The sequence below is a fragment of the Camelus bactrianus genome, chromosome 21 (assembly GCF_048773025.1).
Source record: "Camelus bactrianus isolate YW-2024 breed Bactrian camel chromosome 21, ASM4877302v1, whole genome shotgun sequence".
NCBI lineage: Eukaryota > Metazoa > Chordata > Mammalia > Artiodactyla > Camelidae > Camelus > Camelus bactrianus.
In genome coordinates this window covers 25,169,500-25,182,304 of record NC_133559.1, presented here as the reverse complement: position 1 = coordinate 25,182,304, position 12,805 = coordinate 25,169,500, and the positions used below count along the sequence as shown (strand labels likewise).

General features: G+C 34.6%; 1 protein-coding gene across 8 annotated transcripts in view; it reads left to right on the top strand.

The window, feature by feature from the left end:
• ABL2 (ABL proto-oncogene 2, non-receptor tyrosine kinase) overlaps positions 1 to 12,805 on the top strand; it is a 94,398-nt gene that overhangs the window by 54,309 nt on the left and 27,284 nt on the right. The window contains exon 1 of one of the 8 annotated variants that reach the window (XM_010954911.3): positions 8,244 to 8,472. The exons of 4 other annotated variants lie outside the window; for them this stretch is intronic. In XM_010954911.3, coding sequence (XP_010953213.2) covers positions 8,277 to 8,472 — 196 coding nt within the window. In that variant the 5' untranslated portion in view covers positions 8,244 to 8,276. Of the gene's footprint in view, positions 1 to 8,243; positions 8,473 to 12,805 lie in introns of those variants that run through there. 3 more of the 8 variants (XM_045516615.2, XM_045516616.2, XM_010954912.3) reach the window with 3 other exon arrangements.

Sequence of the window (12,805 nt, the reverse complement as noted above, 5' to 3'; positions counted from 1 at the left end):
TTTTAAATTTTGTTCATCCTTGAAAATTAGAATTGTTTATGCTTTATAAATATATAAAAACAACTTACCTTTGATAGAGTTGCTTTGAATTTCTTAAATATCACTTTTATAGATCTTGGGTCTTAGGAATCTGAATATGTAAAATAAAAATGTAAATGAAATAAATTTGCATATGTCCCAAACAAATCTATGGACTAAATTCCTCCTATTGCTGGATTTCAAATCTTAAGTTACAGGAATTGGTAGGTTATATTTTCATTTTAACCTCAAAGCTAAAAATTGATGTACAAGTATGTGTTAAAGAACATCTTTAAGGACACAATAAGGAAGAGACTAGATAAAAATGTATGAAAAATATTGTCTGTAGTTATATCTGGGTGGTGGGATCATGATTGCCTTTTTTTTTAAGTGGCAGTTTCTTTTAATTTATTTACTTAATTTGGAGGGGGGAGGTAATTAGGTTTGTTTGTTTGTTTGTTTATTTTTAATGGTGGTGATGGGAATTGAACCCAGGACCTCATGCATCCTAAACACACACTCTGCCACTGTTCTATACCTTCTTTCCCAAGATTGCTTTTAAATGATGTCTTCATTTAATGATTCATATAATGATTGTCTTCATTAATGTGTGTTTTAGAGTCTAGAAAATGGGAAATACTGCTTCAATAATTAAGAAAAAATGTGTCCACAGATATTAAGTACATACTTTAGGAAAATGGATATGAGTAAGACATATAGTCCCTGACTTTGAGTGGAGTGGGACTGGAATCAGACATAAAAATAGTAGTTCTTTGTATTTTTCTGTATGGTACAGTATTTCTACCCTCCCATCAATCTATGTGATTGTGATGCAGTGTAGAGTTATAAATTTATTTTAGGTATGGGAGAAAATACTTATGAGAACATTGAACAGAAGAGATGAAATATGAATTGTGTTAAATGATGAGTTCACTAGGTAACTGAAAGGGAAGAGGATTTTAGGAAGAGAGAATTAGCATGTACACAGACTGAACAAGTTGGCATGTTCAGTGAACTATTGGTAGAGCTGTAGATTTGGGTGAAGCATAAGATTTGAGAGAGAATGGTAAGAGGTGAGGCTGGAGAAGTAAGCAAGTGCCAGATCGTGGTGGATCTTTCTTATACCATGCTAAGGAATTTGGAATTTAACTTTGTGCAGTAGAGAGCCAATTAGAGGTTTTAAGTAGGAACATAACTTGAGGTTTGCCCTTTAAAAATTGGTTTGGAGCCTTTGTGGATATTAGATTGGAGCCGAATGAGACTGAAGGCAGGAAGATGAGGTAGATGGATGTTGTGGTAGCTCAGGCAAGGAAATGAAGAAGGCATGAAGTAGGACAGTTGTAGTGGTTGGAGAGGAAGAGATGGATTTGAGAGATATTTAGATGCCAAAATCTGTAGGATATAGTGATAGAAGAAATTAGGGAATAAAGAAGAGTCGAGAATGATGGTGAGGTTTCTGGGTTGGATGCCTAGGTGAATGGCTGTGCCATTAACAACAACAAAACACACACACACACACACACACCCTAAACCAACAAAACACACACACACACACACACACACACACACACACACACACACACACCCTAAAACAAAGAAAGAAATGAAATCAGAAGTAGGAACAAAATGGGGTTTTGGCTCTTTTAGAATATCTAAGTGTACTTATCCATAGACTGTAAGAGTCAGGTGATCTGTTGCTCAGGACAGTGATCTGAGTTGTTGGGATTTGGGAGCTGTGGTAGGCTGAAAAGTGCCCCTCAAAAGATATCCATGACCTAATACGTGGAATCCATGAACATTACCTCATATGGCAATAAAAGGAGGGAGTGTGTTTATAGATATGATTAGGAGATCATCTGGGTTATCCAGATGAGCCCTAAATGCAATCACATTTATCCTTACGAGAGGAAGACAGTGGGAGATTTTTGCATACGCAAAGAAGATGATAGGAAGATAGAGCAGAGAGAGACATGAAGACGTTGACTTTGAATATTAGAGTGATGTGACCACAAACCAAGGAATGCTGGTTCCCATTGTAAACTGGAACAGAAGTCTGATTTTGCTTTTTTTTTTTTTTTACCTTTTATGCCTAAAAATAGTTTTATTCAGTTATGTATAGCCTATAAAACTTATATTTTAAAAGATGTACAATTCGGTGGTTTTTAAAAAAATGTACGTAGTTGTGTAACCCTCACCATAGTCCAGTTTTAGAACATTTCCATAACCCAAAAAGTCCCTTGTGCTAGTTGGTAGTCAGTCAGCTTTCCTACACCAGGCCCATGTAACCACTTACCCGCTTTCTGTCTCTATGTATGTTCTTTTTGGACATTTCATGTGAAGGGAATCATGCAACATGTAGACTTTAAATAGCATAATGTTTTTAGTGCTTTATGGAGATACAAATTCACATATCATAAAATTCACCCATTTAAAGTGTATAATTCAGTGATTTTAGTATATTCACAGTGTTCTTCAACCATGAGTACAGTCTATTCTTAGAACATTTTTTTTAGCCCCTAAATAAACACTATAGCCATGAGCAGTCATTCCATATTCCTTCCCATGCCCCCAGCTTTAGACTGCCACTAATCTTCTTTCTGTCTCTGTAGATTACCAATTCTAGACCTGAGTAGAATCACGCAGTATGTGTTCACTTTGACCAGCTTCTTTCACTTGCCATGCTTTCGAGGTTTATCTGTGTTACAGCATGTATCAGCACTTCATTCCTTTTTATTGCTGAATAATTGTATTTATCCATTCATTAATTGATGGACATTTTAGTTGTTCCCACTTTTGGCTATTACGAATAATGCTATAAACGTTCGTGTACAAGTTTTTGTGTGGGTGTATTTTTTCATCTTTTTATTTTTAAACTATTTATATGATTATATTTGAAGTGAGTTTCTGTTAGATATAGTTGGATCATATTATTTATCTGTTCTGACAATCTGCACATAATTGTGTTTAGACTATTGTCATTTAATGTAATTGTTAAAGTTTGGATTTGGGTCTACTGTTTTATTTTTTTTCTGTTTGTTCCTGTTTCCCTTTTCCTGCCTTCTCACAGATTGTTAACATTTTTTTAGTATTCCATTTTAATTTATCTGTTGTGTTTTTTGCTATATTTCTTTGTATGGGTTCTCTAGTGATTGCTCAAGGGAGTTCATTATACTTACTGAACTTTTCATACCTTACTTAAGAGTCACTATTTTACCACCTCAAGTGAAATATGGAAATCTTACCATCATGTTGTTTTCTTCCCTCTCTTTATGTTATAGTTGTTATATGGTATATTTACTTATATTGAAGAGTCCTTACAGGTGGTGTTACACTTTTTGCTTCCAACCATTAAACATATTTTAAGGAACTCAAGAAGAGTAGTCTATTCTATTTTCAGTTTAGCTTCTCTTTCTTTATTCCTAATGAATCAAGTTTCCTAATGAATAAAGTTTCCTTCTGGTATTTCCATTCTGTCTGAAGAACTTCCTTTAATAGTTCTTTTAGAGCAGGTCTGCTGGCAACGAGTTCTTCTTCCCTTCAACTAAGAGTGTCTTTATTTCACCTTCATTTCTGAAGGATATTTTCTGTGGAGATGGGATTTGGGATGACTGACTGTTTTTTCTCTCAGCGCTTAAGATAATGTTTTTTCATTTCTTTCTGGACTCCACAAAGTTTCAGATGAAAAATCTGCAGTATTCCAGTCATTGTTCCCCTGTAAGTGTGATCCTGCAGAGTCTCCTTTCCCTAAAGTGAGCTCATCCAAATCCATGGTTTTGAATATGCTGATGTCTGTAGCCCAGGATCCTCTCTGAGCTCCAGGTTTATATATCAAGCTGTTTAACTGTATCTTTCAAATTTATTTCTCAGTGGTGGAACTTTTGATTTATACTACTATAGCTTTTGAGTGAATTACATGGCCATCTACCCATTTATTTAAGGCTGGAAACTGGCAGCCATTCTTTATTTTTTCCCTCTCCTTATATCCAAGTAATCTGCAAGCCCTATCAATTCCACTTTTCTTTGCCTTCACTGACACTGTTCTATTTCACAGCAACATCCCATTCCTGAACTGCTGCATATTCTCTTGTTTCTAATTTTGTTCCCCCATCTAATCCTTTTTTTTTTTTTTTAACCTGGTAGCCAGAGTGGTGTTTTACAAAGTGGAAGTCATAACATATCACCTCCCTACTTAGCACTACTCAGTGAATTTCCATTGTACTTGGAATAGAATTTTCAGTCTTTAAGTGCTTGGTCTGGCTGGCCCCTGTCTACCTTACTGTTTTTTCATGCTCCTCTTCTGACTTCCTCAATTACAGCCACAATCTTCATTTCCTCTATGTACCAGGTTCCTTACTAGCTTGGGGTTTTTGTGCTTGCTACATTCTCTCTACTTAGATCCTTCTTTTGCTTTTGGCCTTGTCACCTTTTCTGAAGTTCTCTGTGTCTCTTATGGACTTTGTTTATTTCTTGCCTAGCACCTAGTATATCCTGCCTAGCAAAATGCTTTGCACATAGTAGCCCCTCAGTAAATACTGGCTGAGTGAATGAAACATGATGCAGATTAAAGGGGCAAGATGCAAAACTATCAATATTATTTTAATAATTTAATAAGTGGGGATGTATAAGTGGATAGTGTGTTGTCTATTTGTGTATAGTTCCCAAATTTTATATAATGAACATACACCACTTTCATAAACTGAAAACAATTTAAAAAATGAAAGCATGTCACACGAATAATTTTGTTGAGTTTAATCTTCCTAAGCTTTCATTTATCATTTTTTAGTGATTAGTTTTTCATGTGTACTTTTTCGTATGATTCATTCTCTAAAATGTTAAAGGTATTAGAGGGTTTAGGTAATTAAAAGCAGCATAGAATCACAAAAGTATCTTTTTATCTTCCACTTTTGTAGTATCTTTCTTAATTTTTGTAGCTTTCTAACTTGTTAAATTTCATTTCCCACAGAGCTCTTTCGTACATTATTTCTACGCTGTTTATGACTGATTTTTTCCGAACCTTGCCTAGTTTCTACTGTGGGAGTTGTGCAGGTTTTTTTCCTTCTACTTTCTCCTTGGAGCTGTGTGACTGCAGTCAAGCAGTATTTAGTGTAATGGTGCTCCTGGATATCCTATCGTTATTGTAACTATTCTTACCCATGAATTATAAATGAAAATATAGTTATTATCTGAACTTGGTTTTGTAGAGAAATATTGAATCATTGAAGATTATTTTAGGGGTGACTTATTCAGTTCTATATAGTATTATTCAGAGGGAGGTCAGCATGTTTAAGCAAAAAGTGTATGTTGATTTCTGGTTGTGTGTGTAACTTTATAGCCTAAATGGAGATGTCTGGATGCCTAAATAGGAGTTGAACACAGAAATAGCACTGATTAGTTCTCCAAATTTATGAATGTACCATTTAAATTTAATTGGCTTTTTTTCACAGCCATGATCCAGAATATAAAATCTTACTATTTATTCTAAATTGTCCTCATTTAAGTGTAGTAATTGACAGGAAATGTTATGCAGCTGTACATAGGAAGAGACCTATTTCTGTGTTGTGCTGCTGTGGAGTGATCTTACATATAAGTGAGAAGAGCAAGAAGAGTGTGAAATATCCTACTGTTTAAGAAGGGAGTGTGGAATACTACTCAGCCATAAAAAATAATAAAATAATGCCATTTGCAACAACATGGATGGACCTGGAGAATGTCATTCTAAGTGCAGTAAGCCAGAAACAGAAAGAAAAATACCCTATGGAGACTCATATGTGGAATCTAAAAAAAAAAAAAAAAAAAAAAGACAAATGAACTTATTTATAAAACAGAAACAGACTCACAGACATAGAAAACAAACTTATGGTTACCAGGGGGAAAGGATGTGGGAAGGGATAAATTGGGAGTTTGAGATTGGCTGCTTTTTTCATGGAACACTTATTTTTACTTGAAAGACTGAATGACAAACTATTCAAAATTGGGATTTGGCAGACATTTTCTTGAAAAAGGATTGAATTTGCTACTTCAAGGAAAACAGATAGTAATTGTTGGAAATGGTAGAATTTGAGCTTTTAAGCAAAAATTAGAATTTAATAAAATTAGTAGCCTCCATTGTGACCATCACAGCTTCCTAGTACTAAAACTTTTCTAATGAGATAGATGGTGATCGTAATGAATATGATGTATCAGTATTGTGTAATGAAATGCGTATCAACATCTTAGTGAACCAGTATTTTAGGTGCTCAATTCATGATGTTAAAAAAAATTCAAAGGACAAAATAGACCCATTCCAAGTACAGGATAAACCAACAGATTTTTAATTTGACAGATTATAGAAATTTTGTTTATGGGTTTCAGATTTCATGTTACAAGTAACCTTTAAAAGACTCTTACTTGTCAAGTTTTGGTATGGTGTCAAAGAAGAGTATCCGTAACAATCTGAAAGAATAACAAAATATCCCTTCCTCTTGTACTTTCGTATCTATGTACTATGACAGTGTTACTCCTGCCTCTTAATTCTCTTCAAGAGTAGTTATTTTTTAATAAAATGTTAACGTAGTGGGTTTATTGTTATTTTTAATTTGTTACAATTTCTTAGTTTTAATTTCAAATATGGTAAATAATGATAGATATAACCCACATGACAGGTTTGGAGATGTTTAATACTTTTAAATTTTTAATTAAACTTTTTTATTGTAAAGTATACTTAATATAAAACTTTTAAACTATCTTTAGGTGTACATTTAGTAGCCTCAAGTATATTCACAGCGTTGTGTAACCATTCATTTGCAGAACTAGATTTTGAGAACTGGGGCAACTTCTGGATATTTCATATAAATGGAATCAGAAAATATTTATTTTTCTGTGTCTGGCTTATTTCATTCAGCATGTTTTCAAAGCCCATCTATGTTGCAGCATATATCAAAATTTCATTCTTTTTGTGATTGAATAATATTCCATTATATGTCTGTACCACATGTTTATTTGTTCATCCCCTTTGTTCTCTTGATTACAAGTGTATTTGAAAGTAACTATAAATTACTGGTAATTAGCAGATTTATTGAAAGTGTAACTATAAATTACTTTGAAAGTGTAGCTATAAATTACTGGTAATTAGCAGATTTATTGATTAAATAGTAAATCATATGGTATAGAATATAGACATGTATAGAACATGGGCTATGGAGTTCCTTTCCCTTACATTTTTTTAATTTAGGGAAGGAGAAATTCAACCCAGCATTTGGAATTCTGAGTTACTAATTGAGGTAACCTGGTAGTCATTTAACTTAACTCTTGCTTTCCCTATGTTGTTAACAGTACTGGCTTCATAAAAGGTTAATTTCTTTGAAAGCATAAGCTTTATTTTTTTTTAAAGACTATTAATAATTACCTATATCAAAGTTGTTCACTCCTTAAGGTTACTTTATAATTTTATTTAATCTTCATATTGAACGCTATTTCAGTCCTGCTGTCTATAATTTTACTGTTACCTTTATTGACCTGGAACCCATCACACGGGCTGGTACATAGTAGGTACTTAATAAATTATTTATTGACTCAATGAATGTTCTTAGCTGTACAGTAACAAACATTCTGGTATTTGTAAATTGTGCCCCTAAGGGCATCGATCATTTGTAGATTTTACTAGTTTAATTCTTAAAAGGTACTCTCATTTTCAGGTTCTTAAATTTTATTTAATTTTGTTCCTATATATTAATAAGGATTAGGCTTTTGCTTTTAAAAGTTTTAACATTCAAGTTTTCATGCCATGTTTTTAACCATTATTAAGTTAGAGAGCCAAAATGTTACTGAAGGCTGTCACTTCCTGGCTTCTGTGTTTAGAAATCAGATTGTAACTGTTTCCTTGACTTCGGATTTGTGGTTGCTTGAACAAATTTAAGTGATGCAGAAGATGAGTCTCCTTAGGCGTTTCCTCTCTCTTAAAAGTATATTTGGTGTTTTGTTGTTTTCTCCAAGGAAACTTTTCACTACAGTCTCAATTCATCATTGCTTAGGAATGAAATCCAGTCTGTGTACTAATCCCTGCGTATCTTACTTGTTACTTGTGTGTTTTGGTTTTTACTTTGCTTATTTATTTTTCCAAAATACTCCGGATGTTTTGAAGTTCTCCATTCTGACTCAATATTTTGCCGATTGCTAGACATTTTCCTTTAGGTAACTCTCCACCCACTTTGGGACTTGTGAATGCCTGCCCTTCCATTGGTTCATTCTAGCCACTGAGAACATGAGTAAGTGTCACATGCATGTGGTATTGCTTGTTAGAGAGTGGAATTCCAGGACTTCCTCTTCACATCGAACAGTTGAACTTTTGTGCTTCTGGGCAGAGAATGGTCCTTGGGACAGTTCTGCTTCCGCCTAGTAGTTATGGCAGAGATCAGGACACGTTCCTTTGCTGCCTGTGCAGTGAGGCCTCAGAAACTGTTGGACCCAACTTGACAGGTATGGTGTATGGTTCAGAGGTGGTAGTCTGGGGGAGGGAAGATAATCACAGCCAATCAAGCATGAATGGAGATTTCAAAAAATTAATCTTATCTGTTATCTTTATGCTTGGCCAGTGAAGTTTCATGTATTTTTCTCCTGATGTTTCATAGCAGGGCCTCAGTAAGTAAGGACTCATAGTGGGACTCAGTAAGTGAGTGAAAGAATGAGTGAATGATATGTAATATTTTGTGGTATTAAGATACATGTGGCCGTCATATGAAGAACTTAAGCTGTATTGAGAACAATTGAATGATCTATCCAACCACCTTAATTAGTTTTTAAAAGAGGTATTAGCTTCTTACAGAATATGCAGACAAAGTAGAATTCTGGCAAGATAAGTGTTTGTAGAATACTAGAAAGTGACTAAACTGAAAATTTTGTATATTAATCTCTCCAATTACTACCTGACAAATTTCTGCTTAAACGGATAAAAGTCATTGAATAATTGGTGAAAAGTGATTTTAAAAATTTTTTCTTTTTTTTTTTGGTGGAGGGGGGAGAAGGTAGTTTTATTTATTTAGTTAGTTTAGTTTAGTTTAATGGGGGTACTGGGGGTTGAATCCAGGACCTCATGCATGCTAAGCATGCAGCTCTACCACTGAGCTATGCCCTCTCCTCTGAAAAGTATTTTTAATAAAATTAAACATTAAATTTAGAAATTATCTTTGAATTGGAGTTTGAGTTTTATTCTGGGGTTTAACTTGTTTAATCCTGGTAATTTGTACAAGCTGCTTTTTCTATGTTTTCCTTATTTTTATTGTATCCTCCAAGTGTAATCAGAAAAAAGTAATAAAATTTCCTTAGTGCTTAGAATGTACTCCTGCTACCTGGGTCCTATATTCCATGAGTGAAAATTAGAGTCTTCTGTTGTCTCATCTTAAGTCTGTGATCTACCTCTATAACAGGAATTAATGAAAGATACCTCAAGTACCTTACGTAGTAGTCACTTCACGTTGTTCAAAAATAAAACGTTCCCAGCCTACACACTTGCATTTGCGCGGGTGCGGTACATCTGAATCATCCAGATTTGTCTGACTTAAGCCAGTGAGGAAAGTGGCAATAGTCAGGACCCACTGGATAACACTGTGGCGTTTACTTGCTCTTCCTTCTCCCCCACCCCCTTTTGTCTTTATTCCTTAGCTTGTTCTCCCCCATTTAGTTCTTTAACTCTGTGATTTATTACTTATTCATTCTTGGCCTCAGGAAGATGTTAGGATGCTTTTGTCTTTGAAAAATTTCCCCTTTTGTTTGGTGCTAGTGGGTAGGATGGTGTGTAAGTGGATATCCTGTGTAGGCAGACTGTACAGGAAACTGACCCTTAGTTCTGTGAGAACAAAAGTGTGAGTGGGAAGAAAGAAGAAAGGAAGGAAATAAGATCTTTTGACTTGACCAGAAAGACTCTAAAACCAGAGATGAGAAGAAGGGGATTGGAGAATAAAAAGAATTGTTTTCTAAGTTTTGGTTCTTTTAGTACTTTAGCCTCAAAATGACTTTTTCGCTATATTTATCATCTTATGTATTTGAGAAATGGAGAGTTTTGTGTGGCCTAAATATATATTTTTTAATTTTCACAAAATTGTGCCATAGGTCTTGTTGTCTTTTCTCTTTTTGTCAAATAACATGGTTTTTAAGAAGCTGACTTGCCTTTGAAAAATCCTCCTTTGAGCTTGATGGAGTTCCTCTCTAGGCTTGTTGCATCTCATGTCATAGGCATGTTCTTGCACTTTGACAGTCTGTCACTCTGCTGTCATCAGTGCACAATTACTGCTCATCCAGTTTAAAGGCTTTCTTTTCTCTGAAACCTTTTCTGACTCTGGAGTTTTGTTTTTTATTCTGTTCTCTCATAGCACCCTCTGTAAGTATAGCAGTAAGTGTGATTCATTTATTCAACAAATCATTTTTGAGAGCCTCTTATAAACATTCACTTTTTTGGGTGCTTGGAATTTATCAGTGAACAAAACAGACAAAAATACCTGTCCTCATAAAACTAATATTCCAGTAGGGTGAGATAATAGTTTACATGAATATAATGATAAATAAATAGATTACATATTTTGTGATAATAAGAGCGATGGAGAGAAATAAATTAGGAAAGGAGACATGGGGGATGTGCAAGGGTCAGGAATAGATGCATTTTAAAATAGAATAGTCAGAGAATGCCGTACCAAGAGGGTAACATTTGCTTGAAGTGTCATGTGGATATCTTGGGGAAGAATGTCTTAGGCAGAGGGAAAAGCCAGTACAAAGGTCCTGAGGTAGGAGTTCAGGTAACAGCAGGGAGGCTCTTGGTCAGAATGAGGTAAAGTAGGGAAGGGGTAGTAGGAAAATGTTTTGGGCAAGACATGTTGCAGAGGGCCTGCAGGTCCTGGTAAGGGCTTTTACTCTTAGATAGGGAGCCATCAAAGAGTTTTGAGCAGAGCAATTAAGTGATCTGACTTAACGCTTTAAAAGCTGGCTAGTGTGTATAAAGCTGGCTAGTGTGTTGAAAGTAGACAGAAGAGAGCAAGGATTGAGGCATGGAGATCAGTTAGGAGTCTAGTGAAATAACCTAGGTGAGACCTGATGGTGGTGGTGACAGTGTAGTAGTCGTGGAGGGGGTGAGAAATGGACAGATTCCAGTTACAGTTTTGGAGGCAGTGCCAGTAGGATTTCCTGATGGATTGGACGTTGTATTTGAGAGCAAAAAAGGAGTCATGAAAGATTCCAAGGTCTTTTGTTTTTCTCCCCCTACCTTTATTGATAGTCGGCATGTAACGTGTAAATTTAAGGTGTAATACACAAGTATTGATTTGGTACGTGTATTGCAAGATGATTGCCGCCATAGCATTAGCTAATACGTATGTCAGGTCACATAGTTACCATTGTTTTTTTGTGGTGAGAATATCTAAGAGCTATTCTCATAGCAACTTTCAAGTATATAATGCAGTATTATTAATTTTAACCACTGTTATACACTAGATCTCTAGAATTTATTTGTCCTATAGTTTGTACCAAACTTCCAAGGTTTTTGGCCTGAGCAGCTGAAAAAGATGAAATTGCCATTATCTGAGGTGTAGAATTCTGTGAGAGAAGCAGATTTGGTGGAAAAAATGGAGACTAGTTTTTTTTTTTTGCAAGTGCAAGTAATGTTATTGGTGATTTATAATCTTCGTATTCTGAAGCCCAGCATGGTGACTTGTTTGTAGTAAATGTTCACTAAAATTATTAGTTTTGTAAATCTTAAAATTTTAATATATTGGGTTTTACAAAATAAGATGTAAGTATATGTTATTTGCTGTTTTTTGCCTGATAGGATTTGAGTTGGCTTTAGTGTCTGCTTCATTACTGTTTCTGACTTGGTAATACAAAAGTTTTTATTATCCTTGGCTTTTGTTGGTCTTACAGTTTCAAACACGGGGGACTTCCTTTTGTCTAAAAAGAAGGAAATATACTTGAACTGTTTGATAATCATTAAATCAAGTAATAATCATAAAACATTGTAGTGTGTTACCACTATCACTGGCAGGAAACATTATTGTGGATCATGTGGTATTCAGTATAGAACTTAAAAAAAGTTGTGAATATTCTCTGTACTTCGTTTTGGTATTTTCATTTTAATAATGTAGCCCAATGGAAATTCTGCTAGAGTAGATAGTTTTTTATTAGAATAAAGAAAAACAGTACATGAGACCAGTTTGAAGCGTGTTTTATATAAAAATGGTATTTTGGGTTTTGGGTAATCCTAATTTGTCTTAGTAAATAATACAGCTGTTCCTGTTCACTATAATTCTACATTTAAACAAGGAACAACATACTTGTTTCAAATCAGCTTTTCAGGATGTCTGGACGTGTCTTTAGATTTGTTGTAACACTCTTAATGTAAGACAGTTTAATAAGCTGTGAAATTTTAAATACATACTCTTTTTAAGCAGAGGAAGGAATGTAATGAAGTGAAATTAAACATACTGTTAGGAGACCATCCAACCTATGAGAGGAATGTCTGCCTATATCATGTAGACGGTTATGAAGCCATTTTTAAAACATTGGTTAATGCTATTTTAAGTTTAAAATACATCTCATTGTTTCCCATCACTTATATTTTTGTGTAATTTGGTCATTCATTCAGTCAGCAGTTATTGAACACATATTATGCAACTTACTAGAAAAGAGATACAGTTCCTGTACCAAGGAGCATGTTGTGAAGTTGGGGAAATAAACATAAGTTGAAGGTATTCTAAATATAAATAAGGGGGTATTAATGCAGCAAGTGTAATGCTTTTGAGAGCACAATGTGGAGGAGCATGTGAAACTT